Source organism: Heterocephalus glaber, unplaced genomic scaffold, assembly GCF_053883595.1.
Source record: "Heterocephalus glaber isolate CG9 unplaced genomic scaffold, H.glaber_assembly_v1.0 deba00001662, whole genome shotgun sequence".
Taxonomy (NCBI): domain Eukaryota; kingdom Metazoa; phylum Chordata; class Mammalia; order Rodentia; family Bathyergidae; genus Heterocephalus; species Heterocephalus glaber.
In genome coordinates, this window is record NW_028258403.1 from 1,905,679 (window position 1) to 1,924,240 (window position 18,562).

The window sequence follows — 18,562 nt, forward strand, 5'->3', positions numbered from 1 at the left end:
CCACCCCCGCCGCCCCTTGCTGCTCCTGTGTCTCCACCATCTCTCTGAGAAGGTTCATTTCCTACCCAGACGCGGTGGAGAATGCTCGTGGTCTGGTGTGGTAAGGCAGAGGGGATGGCGCTACAACTTTCTTACCTGGCCTAGCCCCCTTTATCTACTGCGTGGTCCCCACAGCTACAAGCCCTAGCGACTCTGGGACATTATCGCCAACGATAAGAAGGAACAGTCTGGCATCCAGCACCAAAATGTGAGGTCTGACCTGGAGCTGGTGTCCTGCTGGCCTAGGGAAGGGGGATAGAGGATGCAGTGGAGAAAGAGCCAGCGAGGCGAGAACTCTGAAAAAGTTCGCCGATGTGCAAGGCCCTGGTCTCCTCAGCCATGATACCCACCCCATCCCAAGCTTTCACCCCTCTGCTTCGTACCCCCGCCTTCCCCAGGCAGCACAGGGGAGCCCATGGTGGTAGCCTGGAGGGTCGAGGCCCGAGAAGAGGAGAGGAAAGAAGAAGAGTGGGCAACGCCTTGGGCACTTGAGGGGATCCCCTGATGTCCCCACCTCCACTCTTCCCAAGGAGATAAGGGCCTGGGGTCTCTTGTGAGCCCCCGGGTCCTTCCAAAGTCCAGCCATCGATGGGAAGAAGAGTCCTTCGGCGAGAAAGGCTGGGGGGGGGGGGGCGAAGGGACGGTCTGGGGAAGGGGACCGCGGGGAATCCACGCACACCGAGACTCTGGAGAATCCCTCGCAGCGGCTGAACTGATGCCGCCGCCGCCGCCGGGAGCGAGGTGATGGCGGGAAAAGAGGGGAGTCCTGGGCGGGGCGGGCCTCCGAGGGTCAGGGTCCGGGCTACCCCCGGCAGGGCGGGGCGGAGGAGGAAGCGGGTTTTGGGTGAGCCGGGCGGATTGGCTGGGAACTTCGGGGGAGCTGCGGAGAGGCTTGGCCAGGGAGCCGGAGTCTCTCTCGGCGAGGGACTCCACGTCGCGGCGGGGGCGGGCGCTGCGGGCGGGGCGGGGAGGGGCGGCCGTCTCGACCCTCCCTGGCGGGGCCCCACGGCCTGGGCGCCCCAGCCGGCGGAGCCGCCACCGCTGCCGGAGCTGTCCCCAGGCCAGACCCAGGGAGACGCGACGCGAGCGGCGGGAAGGAGGCGGTTGCACGCCCTGCCCGCCCGCCCGCCCGAGCGTCGGACGCGGCCAGGCGCCGAGCCATGGTGAGTCCCGCGTAGCAGCCCCCCGTGTCCCCTTGGCCTTCTCGCAGTCCGCTCCGGGCGCGGGCCCCAATCGTGCGCCTGCCGTGCCCGCCTCGCGCCGCGCTCCTGGGACTCCCCTCCTCCCATCCCCCTTCTTCGATCGGCCCGCCTGCCTGCTGTCTTGCTGTCTCCCCACCACCACCCCTAGCAGCCCTCACTTACGCTTTCTTTCTCTCTCCTCTCCCCTCTACTCCAGCCCCAGCCCGCACAGCTCCTCCTGGCCTCCTCAGTCCTGACCAGTGCTTTCCTTTGCAGATCTTCCCTCCCCCTCCCGATCCCAGTTCCTTACCCTGCGGGTTGGTCCTGCAGCGGCCCTAGAAGGGGCACTGCCTCGGGTCAGAGCTGACCTGCCTGGAATCACCATTTTCCATCCCCAACCCGGTGTGACGGGCCCACCCATCCGGCCCTAAGGGACTAGCCGCAGCTGTGGCTGGGCCAAGGGCCAGGGGCACGGCCAAAGAGGGAAACTCCCGCGGAGAAAGAGGGGCTGCTGCAGGGTAGTGGATGGGAAGAGGGGTGGCACGGTACTAGGGGGCGTGGCGCTGCCACAGCCGACCAGAGATTGCGGGGAACAGAAGCGCTTCCTCGAGCACTAGCGAGGCGGAGAGGGAGCACGGGCTGGAGCTCAGCGCTCGAGGGGGAAGACTCTGGGGCAACAACTGGGGTACTGGAACCCACATCACAGGAGTGCATGCAATTCCTGGAACTTTGGTCCAGAAGTACTCGTGAAGAACCACTGCAAGAGTGGGCGCTGCCAGGGAGAGCGCCTTCTGCAAGGGGAGGGGTGCGGCCACGGAGGGCGCTCACTGCAGAGTGGGGGGGTAGGCCCTGGCAGGGGGCGCTCACTGCAGGGAGTGGAGGAGGGGCAGGACACCCACGGGGCTGCTCCTCTACGGAGAGGAAGGGCACCCCCTGGTAAGCTGGAGCGAGAAGAAAGAGGAACTGGGCCAGGCAGAGCTGACTCAGTCTCTCTGGGTCTCTGGTCCCGGCCAGCGAGAGGCCCGGTCTCTGGGCTCCCACCGCCTCCCGCCCTAGACCCCTCCTCCCCTCCTGCCGCTGCCGTTTCCTGTGGCTGAGACTCCCAGCCATGAGCTCACCGCCCCTAATGGGTTGCAGCTGCCTCGCTACTCCAGCTCTAGTTATCCCCTCCCGGCCTTGCAGCCGAAGGCCCACCCCGTCTCACCCCTGCCCCACCCCTGCCCATCCCGACCTTCCCTCCACCCACGCGCACAGCCCCCGCCGGCTCGGGAACACTGCGGGTCTGTCTGCTCGCCCACACACCTTGGGGCTGGGGCTGTGCGCTGACGCACTGAATGTCCCTCTCTGGAGTGGAAGCCCTAGCTGCTCAGGCGGCCGAGACAAGCAAGCTACTTTAGCTGGAGAGTCTCAGTAAAATATGCAATGTTGTCTTCCGAGCAAAAGCAAGGCATGGGGCGGAGGGGAGGCAGAAAGCTGGGTAAATACTGCACTGAGCACCCCCTTTCCCATTTAAAGCAAAGAAATCTGATAAAAGGAACTTCAAAGGCCATCTTGAAAGGAGAAATAAGCTTGCTAAGGAGCAGCCCAGGGAGCTGTTGTTCAGGGTGTGGGATGGAGAAAGATGTCCCACTGATTCATTTAGGGAGGCAGGTCTGGAGGAAGCCAGGGTGTCTCGAGCTGGTGGCTCCAGGTCTAGGTTGACCGAGAGGTCCCTGTGGAATTAGAAAGGATTTCAGCTGGAATGCATACCATCATCAAGTCCTCCTCCTCCCTTCCCCACATACTCCTTTTGTGCCTTATTCCTACTTCAAATGCCCCCACCCAGTTCATTGTAATCCAATCCCACATGCTCTGGGAATGGATGATTGCTTTAGAGCCACTCTGGAAGAGAAGAGTACTGTAAAAACCTGGACCCACTACAGTTTTCTACTCATCGATCCTCTCAGGGATGCAACTGACTGTGGGTGGCACCACCACTTAAGATGGGGGGTCTCTGGATGGTGGGCTCACTTAGAAACAATTTGCAGGGGTCAGGGATTTAACTCAGTAGTTCCGCCACCTGCCTTGCAAGCAGAAGGACTGGAGTTTGATCCCCAGTACCAAAAAATAAATAAAAATAGAAACAATTTGCAGGATGGCTGTGTGGAAGCCTCTTGCTCCACCCTTCAGAGCTGGTGACCATCAACTCACTCCCCTGAGGCCACAGGAGCCTGTCTTATCTCCTGAGGGCCTATGCCATCACTGATTCACGAGGAATCCAAGGCACTCACAGCACATTCTCCCTGTGTCTCCAAAGCCTCGGTCTCACAGCTTGAGTATGCAGCGCCGCTAAGCCTGTGTATGGCTCTGACTGACTGCCCAGCTCCACACCCATCTTGGGCTCTGTTAGCCAGCATTTCCTGAGTGCTCACTCTGTGCACACATTGTATGATGAGGGCCTTGGAGGACACAGCTGCCTGCAGACCAACACAGTCCCCAAGAAACCCTGCTTGGGTATCTCCAGGGGTCTGTAGCTGGGTCTTGTTTCTCTCAGGAGCCTGAGCCAGTGGAGGACTGTGTGCAGAGCACACTCGCCGCTTTGTACCCACCCTTTGAAGCCACAGCCCCCACCCTGTTGGGCCAGGTATTCCAAGTGGTGGAGAGGACTTATCGGGAGGATGCGCTGAGGTACACGCTGGACTTCCTGGTACCAGCCAAGCACCTGCTTGCCAAGGTCCAGCAGGAAGCCTGTGTGAGTGGCTCTGGCCTGTTGTGCCTCCCTGAGATCCACTGCTTAGCTCTGGACTAGCTAGACTCATTTCCTCCCACGCTGAGATGCACCCTGCCTTAATACTGATTTCCCCAGAGGAAACTCAGCCTCATTTTGCTGACCTCCTGTTCAGATACTGACATATACATGCATATTTGTCTTCTCCAAATATTTTTTTCCCCGAATATTTATCTCTAAGAAACATTGATTCCCAAAGACCCTGACCCTGCAGTCCCAATTCCAGACATTTCTCACTCGTATGAATTTCTCAAGATACTAACTCCCCCAGAAATGACTCAACAGAGATCCGTTACTTCTACAGCTATAAAACCCTAAGTCTTTGATTCCTCTAAGACAATGGCATCTGCTGACCGTATCTTTGTAATGATTTAGTTCTTGCCCTCCTACACACTAGCTTCCTACCAGCAGCAGACTGACCAGTCCTAATGCCTTCCTCTCTGCCGCATGAACACCCCCAAGATCTTCCTTCCTGCTCCCCTGGAGGTGTAACCCACCAGGCATAAGGCCAGTCCTGCCTAGGGTGGGCCCATTCTCACTACCACCTCCCACTGAAGGCGGCCTCCTACCTCTCTCCCCAGGCCCAGTACAGCGGATTCCTCTTCTTCCATGAGGGCTGGCCCCTCTGCCTGCATGAGCAGGTTGTGGTGCAACTAGCAGCCCTTCCCTGGCAGCTGCTTCGCCCCGGAGACTTTTACCTGCAGGTGGTGCCCTCAGCAGCCCAAGCACCCCACCTGGCACTCAAGTGTCTGGCCCCAGGGGGTGGGCGGGTACAGGAGCTGCCTGTGCCCAATGAGGCCTGTGCCTACCTGTTTACACCTGAGTGGCTGCAAGGCATCAACAAGGACCGGCCTACGGGTCGCCTCAGCACCTGCCTGCTGTCTGCGCCCTCTGGGATTCACCGGCTGCCCTGGGCCGAACTCATCTGCCCACGATTTGTACACAAAGGAGGCCTCATGGTTGGACATCGGCCAGGCACACTGCCTCCTGAACTGCCATCTGTACCCCCAGGGCTTCCCAGCCCTTCACTCCCTCAGGAGGTGCTGGGCACTCGGAGTCCTGGGGATGGGCACAATGCTCCAGCTGAAGGACCAGAGGGTGAGTACGTGGAGCTTTTGGAGGTGACACTGCCTGTAAGGGGAAGTCCCACAGATGCTGAGGGCTCTTCGGGCCTCTCCAGGACCCGGACAGTACCTACCCGCAAGAGTGCTGGAGGGAAGGGCCGGCACCGGAGGCACCGGGCATGGATGCACCAGAAGGGTCTGGGGGTTCAGGCTCAGGACCAGGATGGATCACGCCCACCCGGTGAGGGGAGCAGCACTGGAGCCTCCCCTAGGTCTCCGCCAGGAGCTGAAGCTGTCCCAGGGGCAGCAGACCTGGAGGTATCTGAACCCCCAACAGAGGCCTTGGGGGAATCCCCTGAATCCTGCTTCCCAAGATCAGGGGACCCTGGAGCAGGTCAGGGGGCTGAAGGACCACCTGGTACCCCTCGGAGAACAGGCAAAGGAAACAGGAGAAAGAAGCGAGCCACAGGCAGAGGGGCTCTGAGCCGAGGAGGGGACAGTGCCCCACTCAGCCCTGGGGACAAGGAAGAGACCGACTACCAGGAAGCCCTTGTCAGTTTGCCCTCACCAAACGAAAACAAGCTTCCAGAATGCAGCCTGGTTAAGGGTGAAAACAAAGACCCTGGAAAGTCAGAATCAGAGCCCAAAGAGGAGATCACGCCCCCAGATGAAAAAGAGTCTTTGCCCCCAGAAGATAGTGGTTCTGCAGAAGAGAGGACCAAAGAAAGAGAGCAAGAGGGATCGAGCCTGGTTTCGGTGGCAGGTGAGATGATGCCGAGCCCCCAGGAAGGTGGCCTTGGAAAGGGGCTGCAGCAAGAGCGGGTTAGGCTGAGATCGGAACAGCCAGGCCCACCCCCACTTTAGGCCCAGAGCTCTGTCCCTGTCTCTGCAGGGTCTGCAGACCCAGAGGAGCTCCTGTCCGACTCCCCAACACAGCCTCTGGAGCCTGTGCAGGAAGTAAAAGTGGACAGCATTCCACAAGAGGCCCCTCCAGTCTCCATCTCTGATGACCCTGACATAGCCTGGGATTTGATGGCATCTGGATTCCTTGTCCTGACTGGTCAGTTGATAAAGGGAGAGGGACTTGGGGAAAGAGAAGGAGTTGAGGTGGGCTTGAGAGGGAGGTAGCCGAGGACTGCTCCCAGCCAGGACAGCCTGGCCATTTTGTGTCTTCAGGAGGGGTGGACCAGAGTGGGCGAGCTCTGCTGACCATTACCCCACCGTGTCCTCCTGAGGAGCCCGCACCCTCCCGAGACATGCTGAGCACTGCTCTTCATTACCTCCACTCACTTCTCAGGTAACCATGGTGAGCCCTGGCACCCTGGACTTAACCTCCTGAGTCACAAGGACCTGACTTCTTTCTTCTCAGGACACTGACCTTCTGACCTCTAGGACACTTCTTCAACCCTCAGATTTTCAAGTTATTGACTTCTGACCTTACTGACCTCTGATTTCCAGGATAATATCTCTACTGATCTGCAGAATCAACACTGCTGACCTCCGTGTTCTATGACACTACTTAGACTGTCAGGACATTGAGTCACAAAGTACCTGTGAGACACCATGACACAGACTGGCATTGAATTCAGACCTTTCCAAAACATGGAATTGTTAACTTTCCAGACCTTAATCCCTTGACACAATAGCCACAACATCAGCTCCTGAATGCTATGCCACTACCACTCGGACACATATCCCAGACTTTGGCTCTTTGCACATTGCTTCCTAAATATACCAGGAAGTAACTGCTCCTGAGGACTGTGAATACTAAGTCAGACCCATGCCTCTGACCTGCCCTATCTGCTGTCTCTCTGACACACACCCCCCCACACACACAGACTGCAGCCTCCTGCCCTTCCTGCCCCACAGGCCTGATCTCCAGTTATTGGGACTGTCTGTTTTGCTGGACCTTCGCAAAGCACCCCCACTGCCTCCAGTGCTCATTCCTGCTCTGAGTCAACTGCAGGTAACCATCCTCCTGAGACAGGCACTTGCCCTAGATACAACTCTTAGTTGCCCATAGTTTAGGGTTATTCTTCTCTGCCTTCAGGACTCAGGAGACCCTCCCCTTATTCAGCGGCTGCTGATTCTCACTAATGGTGACCCTCCCACTGAACTCTGTGGATTTCAGGTTTGAGCCCTTCACTCTCTCACCTGGTCTCCCATCAGTAGTGGAGAGCAGAAGGGGCTGGCTGGACCTCCAGGCCGAACTCTGAATCCCTGGGTGCCCAGGCAGAAACTCCCTGCCTTCACATGTCTGTAGGGTGCTGAGTGGCTGTCAGAGAGTGATCTGAAAAGAGTGGCCAAGCCAGAGGAGCTGCAGTGGGACCTAGGAGGTCACAGAGACTCCTCTCCCAGCCACTGGGTAGAGGTACATAAGGTGAGCATCCCCTCCACCATCTAGGGCCTTAGGAACCAGCTGAGGCCCTAGATATCCCAGCTGAGGACATTCTAGGAGACAAGGAAGATGCATAGGGTTGGGAAAATATAGTATCCATTCCATTCAGCAAGTATTTATGGTTCACAGGCCATGAGCAGAATACTGTGCATATTGTATCATAAGGAAACAGGCAGAGTATGTTATATTCTTCATATGACATTCAGTAATGTATGAATTTTGGTGGGAGATTAAGTCATGAAAGAACTAGAAAGGAGTGCAAGATAGTGTCATTGGGGTCTTAGAAAGTACTAAGAGTCAAAAGGTTTGTTTGTTCCATGTGGCCTTGGACAAGTTACTTTACCTCCCTTCTGGATATGCTGTCCTTTCTGTATCTGCTCCCTGAACTAGTCTCCAGGCCTGTGGATCTTCATCTGCAAAGTGCAGCAATTGTGATACAACCTGTAAAGGTTCTTCCAGTACTTATCTCCCATGATCCCATGAATCTAAGTCCTGTGAGTAGTCAAGAAGAGAAGAACAAATGTGATGTGAGCTGTAGCATGATCTATAAGCTGTGTGCCAAAGGGGAAGTGGACCTGAAGAGGCAGAAAAGAAGGTCTGGTAGGGTGAAGACCCAGTGAAAGACAGAAGAAAGAGGAGACTTGCATTTAATAAGCTGTACAATGTGTCAGGCCCATACTTGGCTGGTATCATCTCTTTAAAACCCACAAAATCCTGTCTACTTCCAACTTTATGGTAGAAGAAACTGAGATTTAGGGCTTCTGGACCTGCCCAATGTCATCCAATTAATAAGCAACAAAATCAGAAACTGAACCCAACATTACCTCCATAAAAGTCTCTGGGCTGTGTGGCGTGGTGGTGTGGTGTCCCAGCCACTCACAAGAGGGAGGCGAGAGGATCAGAAGTTCTAGGCCAGACTGGGACACTTAATGAGAACTATCGCAAAATAAAATATAAAAAGGGTTGGATGTATAACTTGATGGTAAAGCATTTGCTTAGCATGGACTAGGTTCAATCCTGAGTACCATGAAAGAAAAAAAATTCTCCAAGCTGCCCCCACCTAGGGCTTATGTTCTCTATTCTAAACTCTGACCTTGAGCTCCATCCCTGCATTTGGGTTTCAGGAAGTAGCAAGGCTATGCAGCCTGTGCCAAGGTGTGCTGGGCTCCATACGGCAGGCCATTGAAGAGCTGGAGAGAGCAGCAGCGTCAGAGGGAGAGGTATGAGATGGAGTAACAGGGGATGGGATAGGGATGGGACCTTGGTGAGCACTGCCTAGTGGAACCTCAACTGTCAATTAATCCTGGTCCATAGGAGGTGGTGGGAATGCCTGACCCTCTGCAGAAGGTGCTGGCTGATCACCGACTGACGGCATTGCAGAGAGATGGGGGAGCCATCCTGATGAGGCTGCGCTCCACCCACAGCAGCAAGTACGAGAGATGGGTGTGTGGAGGCAGGTGGGAGTGGTAGGCAGCAGAGGGCTGGCTGCCAGTGAACCTTAGCCACCAGATAATTCTTACTATGCATGTATCTGACCAAGATAGCATGCTTTTGCACTTACTATCACAAAAGTTAAGTTAAAAGTTTTGGCCAAGTTAATTCAGAAGAGTTAGGATTCAAATTCAGGCAGTCTGTCTGGCCCATACTCTGATCCACAATACTACGCCACCTCTCATGTTTGCAATACTGGAGGTTCAAGAACAAACTGGGGGGTTGGACAGAGGTTCATTCTGTCTCTTCCTCCTTCCCCAGGTTGGAGGGCTCGGACCCAGCTACCCTCTATCAGGAGGTGGATGAGGCCATTCACCAGCTTGTGCGCCTCTCCAACCTGCAAGTGCAACGGCAGGAGCAGCGGCAGCGCCTGCACCGACTCCAGCAGGTGAGCTGGGGTCCAGAACCCCTCCTACTCAGCCTGGGACCCTGGCCTGTAGTCCACCTTCTGATACTTAGTATTGATGGTGGTCCTGCCTGGCTAAGCTGAACACCCCTCCCTCTCTCCTCGCCTCCCCTGGAGAATGGGCATGGGAAGTGGGAGATTTAACAAGAGGGTGAGAGAATCTTAGTACCTGCAAAGATGAAGCCAGATCTTCCCTCTGTTGATGTTTGGTCAGGGATCCTTAGTGGCAGTCAAAATGCTTGGGGTCCCCTGGAGATGCTGAAAAGAGCTGATTGACTCTGGAGTGCCTACCTTCATATTAAAAAATAATAATAATGAATATCTGTTGACTCCAGCTCTTTAGCTACACTGCCAGGGAGGTTGCCTCAACTCCTTATGTGGTGTCATCCCCCAAACCTAAGGATGGGGTGGAAGGAGAGGGTACTGCAAGCCCCTAAAAGGAACCACTGCCTTTGTAAGGAAGATTAAGAAGTAAGATTTCTGGGCATGGTGGTATACACCTGTAATGCCAGCACTTGGGAGGCTGAGGCAGGGGGATTGCCATGAGTTCAAGGCCAGCCTGGGCTACATAATGAGTTCAAGGCAAAAAAACAAAAACAAAACAAAACAAAAAAACCCCCTCATCCTTCCTGCCTCTTGTTCTCACTAGTTTTATATATTTCACCCCCAAGCCTAGGCCTGAACCTCTAACCCTTCTCCCTCAGTACTTACTACCAACACAGCTTCATCTAGCACTTTATTAAAGTCTTCTTACCCAGGTTTTCACTTGATCCTCGCGGAAACTTTTTCTCATTCACAACTATCAATCATGTGTGACAGATGAGGCGAAATGCATTACCCAAGGATCTGCAGATTGGGGTGGTGGAGCTGGCACAGGGCCTCAGCCTTTCCTTCACAGCCTGCTCTTCAACCTGTCTGCCTCAGGTGCTGCAGTGGCTCTTGGGCCCAGGAGACGAGCAGCTGGCAAGTTTCGCTCTGCCTGGGGACTCCCTGCCTGCTCTACAGGAGACAGAGCTGCGATTCCGGGCTTTCAGCACTGAGGTTCAGGTGAGAAGGGCGAGGAGAGAGACACTGAGGAGGCAGGGGAGACTTAACTGGGATTACAGCCCAGGTCTGAGCACAGCCTTCCTTCCCCAGGAGCGCCTGGCCCAGGCCCGGGAGGCCTTGGCTCTGCAGGAGGACCCTGCCTCCCAAAAGGTTTTGGATGCCTTTGAGCAGCGGCTGGAGCAGGTGGAGAGTGGCCTCCATCGGGCCCTGCGGCTTCAGCGCTTCTTCCAGCAGGTGTGCACAGAGACCCTTCTGTGCCCACTAGTTGTTTGCTTGGGCCTAGAGAGGATGGTCAGGTACAAGCAGGAACTCGGGAGCCCTCTCCTTGGCTTTGACGCTTAGCCACCTCCTTGCTGAATGACCAGAACCCAGGTCCTAAGCCCGAATATCCCCCCGTAGGCATCTGCCTCACAGGACTGCTGTGAGGATCACATGAGACAATATGGAAACTCATTTAGCACTGAGCATTAGAAACTCTTAAGTAGTAGCTGTTGTTTAGGCTCTTCTGTCTCCATAGCATCTCCAAGTGACATGGTTAGACAGTCACGCTGCGACAGTCAGAGGACAGGGAGGGCGACAGGCTCTGGGAAACCTATCAGAAAGAGGACCAGAGCTGTCACATGCTTCTGGAAGTGGCATGGGTCCTCACCCTTTGTCTTCCATCTCCAACCCTTTGGCTTTATAGGCACATGAATGGGTAGATGAGGGCTCTGCTCGGCTGGCAGGAGCTGGGCCTGGTCGTGAGGCCCTGTTGGCAGCCCTTGCCCTGCGGCGGGCCCCAGAGCCCAGTGCCGGCACCTTCCAGGAGATGCGGGCCCTGGCCATGGACCTGGGCAGCCCAGCAGCCCTGCGAGAGTGGGGTCACTGCCGCGCCCGTTGCCAAGAACTGGAGAGGAGGATTCAGCAGCAGATGGGAGAGGAAGCCAGTCCGCGGGGCCATCGGCGGCGACGGGCAGACAGTGCCAGCAGTGCGGGGCCCCAGCGGGGCTCCCATAGCCCCTCACCCAGCCTCAGTTCCCTGCTGCTTCCTAGCAGCCCTGGACCACGGGCTGCTCCGTCCCATTGCTCCCTGGCCCCATGTGGGGAGGACTATGAGGAGGAGTCCCCGGAGCTGGCTCCAGAAGCAGACGGCAAACCCCCAAGGGCTGTGCTCATCCGAGGCCTGGAGGTCACCAGCACTGAGGTGGTAGACAGGACGTGCTCACCAAGGGAACATGTGCTGCTGGGCCGGGCTGGGGGGCCGGACGGTCCCTGGGGAATAAGCACCCCCCGGATGGAGCGCAAGCGGAGTATCAGGTGAGAGCCTGGCCCTTGTGCCCAAGAGGCAGACCCAACTGACCAGCAGGAATAAACATGGTATCGCTGAGGTTTGTGGCTCCTTCCTGTCCCCGGGTGTCACGTCCTCTGCCACTCTGGTTGTACCTACAGTGCCCAGCAGCGTCTGCTGTCTGAACTGATTGCCTGTGAGCAGGAGTATGTGAGCAGCCTGAGTGAGCCAGTGCCACCCCCTGGGCCTGAGCTGACTCTTGAACTGCGGGGCACCTGGGCTGCTGTCCTGAGCACCCGGGAAAGGCTTCGAAGCTTCCACCGGACACACTTTCTGCGGGAGCTGCAGGGCTGTGCCACCCACCCTCTGCGCATTGGGGCCTGCTTCCTCCACCACGTGAGTGACTCTGTCGTCCACAGCCTCTTCCTAGTTCTCTCCCTTCTCATGTTGCAGCCCCTTCCCCCTGTCCTGCCTCAGCATTCATTGCCCTTTCCCCCTTGAGTGCTCCAGGACTCTGGGGCATGGCCCTGTTTTCTGGGCCCATCTGGTTCTACTCAGCCTATGTCCCTGTCTTCAAGTATTGCCTGGACTCCTCACTTCCTGGCAGGCCGAGTGCTCCCTGTCCCTCCTGTGTGCTGCCTTGAGGAAGAAGAGGGGGAAGGGAGAGGTTCGCCTGCAGGGGCCCCTGAAGGATGCCTCACCTCTTGTTTGCTGGTGCAGGGGGACCAGTTTGGCCTCTATGCTCAGTATGTGAAGCACCGACACAAGCTGGAGAGTGGTCTGGCCGCCCTCAGCCCCCCAGCCAAGGTAAACTTTGCTCCAACCCTCATGAGAAAGAGGGTCGGGAAACCCACCTCAAAACCCCTCAGGGAATAAAAGCTCTCCTGGATATGCCCAGGAGTGTCTGCTACCAGTAGTCTCTCAGAATTGCTCAGGGTGGGACAAGCACTGGACTGAAAGCCAGATGAGGCTGGGTTCTTATCCACGTCCCAATCTGAGGGATCCTGGGCAAGACTCTTGATTCCTCTGGGCCTGTTTCTCCATCTGGTAAAAAAGAGCAGTAGTCACTCACAGGGAGCTCGGAGAATCAAAAGACCTCACATAGGGGCCAGGGATTTAGCTCAGTGGTGCCACCACCTGCCTCGAAAGCGCAAGGTCCCAAGTTCGATTCCCAGTACCAAAAAAAAAGACCTCACATCAAAAGATGTGAAAGTGACTTCAAAAGCTAAGAGCCAAGGAGTATAAAGGGTTAGTACCTGGGTTCTTCTTCCAATGCTCTTCAAGACAAGAGAATGTTTGCATCTCCTGCAGGCCCTCTGCCTGCCTTCTTTCTGGAGGGAAGTGTTTTGCTTTACCTTTGGGAGTATTTGGGGGTTATCTACACCCAAAAGCATAGACCTAGCCCCCTCACCACCTGACCCCAGAGCTTGGCTCCATAGGCTCGCTCCCCTCCCCTCATCCCTGTCTGTCTCCCCACCCTAGGGCTCCACAGAGGGTAGCCCTTACCTGCCCCTGGCCCTGCACCAGCCCCTAGAACAACTGGCTCGGTATGGGCGCCTCCTAGAGGAGCTTCTGAGAGAAGCTGGGCCTGAGCTGAGTTCCGAACGCCAGGCCCTCGGGGCTGCTGTGCAGCTGCTCCGGGAACAAGAGGCCCGTGGCAGAGACCTGCTGGCTGTGGAGGCAGTGCGAGGCTGTGAGGTAAGGCCCTGGTTCCAGTCACTGCTGCACAAACTGCCAAGCCCTGTGGCCTCAGAAGCAGTGCAGCCTGGCAACAAAAGAACCAGACTCGTCTAAGGGCCGTAGGCTCTGGTTTCTAACCTGCTGGGTGGCCATGGCTGAGTCACTGAACTTAACTGGCCCTCAGTTTGCTCATCTGTAAATAAAGAAGCTACATCCTGACCAACATCCCGTGTTCCTACATCTGCATTGTGCTCTCCTGTTCCTTTCCCAAGGCTTACCTTCCCTATCTGTCCTATACTCCTGCCCCCATCTCAGGACCCAACACATACCTGTTCTCCTGTGCCTAGTCTTTTTCCAGCCCTGAGATTCCAAAACAGGCTGGGATCTTACCTCCTCTGGGGTAGACCTATCCCAGCTCTTTGCTGGTTCTCTTCCTGGGTCCCAAACATGCAAAGGCTTCTCCAGAGGATGCTGAAGCCCTACCATGCAGTGCACCTTCCCATTTTCAGAGTGGAGCTGTGTTCCTGGATGGGGTGTGCTGGGCCTGGTGACCAATGGACGCATTCTAGGCTGAGGGCTTCCCTGATTTCCTAAATGCCTAAGAACCAGTGCATGATTCTCCTTGCCCTACAAATTTGTTTTTACTCCTCATTAAATGTACACAAGGACTCCTGACCAAGAGCTTTTCCTTTTCCTTTCCTCAGATAGATCTGAAGGAGCAGGGACAGCTCTTGCATCGGGATCCCTTCACTGTCATCTGTGGCCGGAAGAAGTGCCTTCGCCATGTCTTTCTCTTTGAACACCTCCTCTTGTTCAGCAAGCTCAAGGGCTCTGAGTGGGGGGCTGAGAGCTTTGTTCACAAGCAGGCTTTTAAGGTACGTTGCCTAGAATTGAAGTGTGAGGGGTTGTGCTCTTCTTAAGCAAGTTCAACCCAAAACCAGATTCAGAATCCACATCACCTAGAACAGTCTTTGGCCTGTACTCAATCATCAAGTTAGGGTGTCAAGGGGTGACAGAAGTCCCTGTCACTGGGCTATCCTATAATGTTTTCCTTAAGTTCATGTGGGAGACTTATCAGGCATCTCTGGAGGAGGATCTTTCCCATTAAGGACATACATGCCTGTTGAGTTAAGAGTATGAGAAGAAAAGACATTATATGTAACTTAACCAAAAAAAGGGCCAGGGATTTAGCTCAGTGGCGCCACACCTGCCTCGTAAGCACAAGATTCTGAGTTCGATCCCCTGTACTGAAAAAAAAAAAGACAAGATCGAAAAGAGGAGAAGAAGCCATGCTTTAGGAAACCAGTCAGATAAATGTTCATAGTAGCAACCTATGATCCTGTGATCCAACAATATGGAATGATTCCAAAAGTTCCCACACTCTGCCCCCCATACTAGTTTGGCCTCTCAGTTGGGAGCACAGTATAGAGAAAGAGGCCCAGGTTTGAAATAACGTAGACACAGGTTCAAATCCCCACTCTGTAATCTGTGGCAAGACCTTGGGCGAGTTGCTTCATGTCACTGGGCTTCATTTCTCCTTCTGTAAACTATGGTTGTTGTGAAGACTACATGTAGAGCACTTGGCACTGTTTACTAAACATCTACCAGATGCCAGGCTAAGCATAGTGCTTGCCAAGTGGCACCAGCTACCAGGATTCATGCATCTCCACCCACTACCCTCTGTCCTTTCTCAGACTGCTGACATGGGGCTGACAGAAAACATTGGGGACAGCGGGCTCTGCTTTGAACTGTGGTTCCGCCGGCGGCGTGCACGAGAGGCATATACTTTGCAGGCAACCTCAGCAGAGATCAAACTCAAGTGGACAAGTTCCATTGCCCAGCTGCTGTGGAGACAGGCAGCCCACAACAAGGGTACTGGGAAGAACCGAGACAGAGTGTGGCAGGAGGCATTCTGGAGAATACGGGGGTTCTTGGGAAAACTGTAGGATGAAGAAAGAGGAATGAGTTAAGAGAAGATTCAAGATCTGGCTTCAGGGAGATTGCCGAGTTTTGAGATTAATCTAAGGTTGCCAGTCATGTTGGCACACACCTGTAATGCCAGCACTCAGGAAGCTGAGGCAGGATCACCACAAGTTCGAAGCCAGCCTAGGCTACATAGTGAGTTCAAGGCCAGCCTGAACTACATAGTGAGACCCTGTCTCAACAAAAGAAAGGAAAGGAAAAAAGAAAGAGAGAGAAAGAGAAAGAAAGAAAGAAAGAAAGAGAGAGGAAAGGAAGGAAGAAAGAAAGAAAGAAAGAAAGAAAGAAAGAAAGAAAGAAAGATTAATTAATTAGTCTAAGGTGTACCAAAAGGAAAGAGAAAGCTAACAAATTTCAGGAAAGCAAGAAGAGCAAATGGCTGGGCCAAAGAAACTGCTCACTGGATTTGGGAGTGAGAACAGGTGCCACTTGCTGTGTGATCTGAAGTAGTTTGTTGTTCGGTTGATTTGGATTTTAGTTCAGTTTTTTTTATTTTTTAAATCTTTGAATTTAAGTCTATTCCTTAGAAAAATTAAATACTATCTTCACTTTAGTGTAACAGGGAAAATTAAGACAGACTACATGGAAACACTTCGCAAACTATAACAAAATGTAAAAATGTGAGGTTTTTTCATAATGCCCAGGATAAAGAGAAGCTGAACATTAGAAGAAAAGTCAGGTGGCCAGGATGATAAATGGGCAGAATACAACATAAATCTGAGGAAGTCAGACTACTATCACCATCCATGTCATGATAGTCAACGGAAAGAGGAACCAGATACCAGAGAAATGAGAGGGAGAAATCAGGTGAAAAGAGGAAAACTAAGAGTCAGCCATGATGTGCCAGAGTGGAGCTGAGGAACAGCAGGAAGAGGTTGCTAATAGGGTGTCTGTTCCCTAGAGCTCCGAGTGCAGCAGATGGTGTCTATGGGCATTGGGAATAAACCCTTCCTGGACATCAAAGCCCTTGGGGAGCGGACACTGAGTGCCCTGCTTACCGGGAGAGGTGAGGGCCAGAGTGCTGGGGGAACCCCCAGAAGTTACACCTTTACTAACAGTGCAAGCAATGGGGAGGCCTGGTGGGAGTCAGGAAGGGTAGTGAATGGATATCTCTTCTGCCACCCATGGGACTAACTGGGGTCCCTCTATGAGACTGAGTTGTTCCAAGGAGCCAGGCCGGCTTTCCCATACCAGCACACCACCCCCACCCCCATCCCCACACCCCCACTTTCTGCAGCTGCCCGCACCCGGGCCTCCGTGGCCGTGTCATCCTTTGAGCATGCCGGCCCTTCCCTTCCCGGCCTCTCACCGGGAGCCTGCTCCCTGCCTGCCCGCGTCGAGGAGGAGGCCTGGGATCTGGACGTCAAGCAAATTTCCCTGGGTGAGGCACCTCTCAAAGGGTGGCTCCCAACAGCTGGGTCATCATGATATTCAGGCTGCCTGCTGCTAAGCAATTCCTTTTTCTAGCCAAGTAGCCCAGTTGTCATGACAACTATGTACAGCTTCCCCATTGCTAAAAGAGGCTTTCATCTGGTTGCTAAGGTGATGCTTACAGCAGCTTGTTGCTAAGAAGTACTTCCTCTGTACCTCTCTACCGCTCCTTGGGTTTCTATGGAAACTACCTCAGCTTCCTGTTGTACCCTCCTGGTTCACCATGGCAATCCTTAGTTTCCTGTCGCTTCTTCCCTGGTTGCTGTAATGATGCTGCTGACAATTTCCTGCCTCTTGGTAGGGGGGTTCTCTTGCAACTGGATTGCTATGGTGACTCACAGCTTCCTGTTGCTATGGAGCTTTTTCTTCCCTGACAGAGCAGCTTGGTTGCTTAAGGTAACCTGGAGTAGTTTTATACCCTGCTCTCACCCAATCTTCCCCCCACTAGCCCCAGAAACACTTGACTCTTCTGGAGATGTGTCCCCAGGACCAAGAAACAGCCCCAGCGTGCAACCCCCCCACCCTGGGAGCAGCACTCCCACCCTGGCCAGTGGCGGGATCTTAGGGCTATCCTGGCAGGTAAGTCTCTGCAGTAAGGCTAAGGATGGGTGATCTCTGGTCACTTTCTGGGTGGGCTTTTCTCTTCATGCAGCCCATTGAGGGGCAAAGGGAACCAGTAGTCTTGTGCTCCCAGCTAAGGCTACAGGTTGGATTTCTTGTTCAGTATGCTTTTCTCTCCCCCAGTCCTAGCAAAAAGGCATCAAGCTCAGAAGTGAGAATCTTTAACAGGGCAGGCTTAGGAGACAGGGAATGTGTCTAAATTCACTGCAGTTTCTCTGCCCTCAGAGTCACGCCCGAGCCCTGAGTGACCCCACCACGCCTCTGTGACCTAGGTGAGTCAGCATCCCTTTCCACCATGTCCCGAATGCCTCACTCCTCCAAGTATTGTCCTTCCTAACCTCAGCAGCTTGAGAAACAGCTTCTTCCCTCTTTCATTCCATCTCCTTCTTTTCTCCTGGCTTCTAGAGCAGATCCAGAACTTGGCTGCAGCCCCTACCTCAGCACATTTTGGGCTAGGATGGCAGTGGCACATAATGGAGGACTAGGAGAGGACAATTCCCTCCCTCTGCTTTCTGGACAGGGAGGAGGGCTAAGGATCAGAGCATCCCCCTGCTACTGCTATCTCTAGCTCTTCCCCTGCTTGGTGCCTTCTGCAGGAGCCAGCGTGGCCACCTGCTTCCCTTCATACCCTGGAGGTGGGAAATTACCCCTCTTCCAGTCCTTCCCCATCCTGGGCCACTGCACACCCCCAGGGCACTGCTGCACTGACAGCCTGTTTCCTCTTCTCCTCCGGACTCTCCCAGAGAAGACAGTCTCTTCCAGGTCAACAGGAGCTCCTGGTGACTCCATCCTGTGGTGTCACAAGAAAGGGAATTATGCAAACCATAATGCTAGAGGGGGGCCGGAACTGCAGACTTATATATGTAATTACTGTTATTATAATACTATTATTATATTAAATGTACTTACACTTTGCCTCCCAGGAGCCAAAGCCGTCCTCTGGATTAAGGTGTTTTGACTAACTTGAGCACTTCCCCTCAACCAACCATTAAGTAGAACACAGGAAATAAAACCGAGGCTGAAAGGTACTCTCCACCCCTTACTGGCCCAAAGCTAACTGCATGAGCCTAGGCGAATGTGCTCCTCCACAGTGGCTCAGTGAACTCTGAAGTTCCTCTTCCCATACTGCACCCACTTCTGAAGGCTGAGCTGGTCACAGACAAACTGGGGTCCAGCAGTTCCCTAATGAG

At 54.4% G+C, this 18,562-nt stretch overlaps 2 protein-coding genes across 10 annotated transcripts in view; one reads left to right on the plus strand and one right to left on the minus strand.

Moving 5' to 3' along the window:
* LOC106007800 (uncharacterized) overlaps positions 1-4,724 on the minus strand; it is a 41,642-nt gene extending 36,918 nt beyond the window's left edge. For both annotated transcript variants that reach the window (XR_015445784.1, XM_087197138.1), the window contains exons 1-2: positions 4,557-4,724; positions 719-2,932 (exon numbers count right to left, since the gene is read on the minus strand). Coding sequence is in view for 1 of the 2 variants with exons in the window: in XM_087197138.1 (XP_087053264.1) it covers positions 719-1,328 (610 nt within the window). In the remaining variant the exon portion in view is untranslated. The remainder of the gene's footprint in view (positions 1-718; positions 2,933-4,556) is intronic.
* Arhgef40 (Rho guanine nucleotide exchange factor 40) lies at positions 1,075-18,297 on the plus strand. Of its 8 annotated transcripts, none has more exons than XM_013065687.3 (24): positions 1,075-1,202; positions 3,754-3,951; positions 4,569-5,814; positions 5,944-6,111; positions 6,228-6,348; positions 6,921-7,017; positions 7,102-7,182; positions 7,315-7,431; positions 8,574-8,669; positions 8,764-8,879; positions 9,202-9,328; positions 10,271-10,393; positions 10,484-10,627; positions 11,079-11,689; positions 11,822-12,056; positions 12,381-12,467; positions 13,143-13,358; positions 14,045-14,215; positions 15,035-15,212; positions 16,222-16,326; positions 16,558-16,701; positions 17,200-17,330; positions 17,583-17,644; positions 17,778-18,297. In XM_013065687.3, exons 1-23 carry the CDS (start codon positions 1,200-1,202, stop codon positions 17,637-17,639), a joined length of 4,572 nt encoding a protein of 1,523 aa, XP_012921141.2. In that variant the 5' UTR covers positions 1,075-1,199; the 3' UTR covers positions 17,640-17,644; positions 17,778-18,297. The 8 variants fall into 8 exon arrangements, with proteins under 8 accessions (XP_012921141.2, XP_012921142.2, XP_012921143.2 ...); XM_013065688.3 differs by having other exon boundaries at positions 17,783-18,297; XM_013065689.3 differs by having other exon boundaries at positions 18,116-18,297.
* The last annotated feature ends 265 nt before the right edge of the window (positions 18,298-18,562 follow it).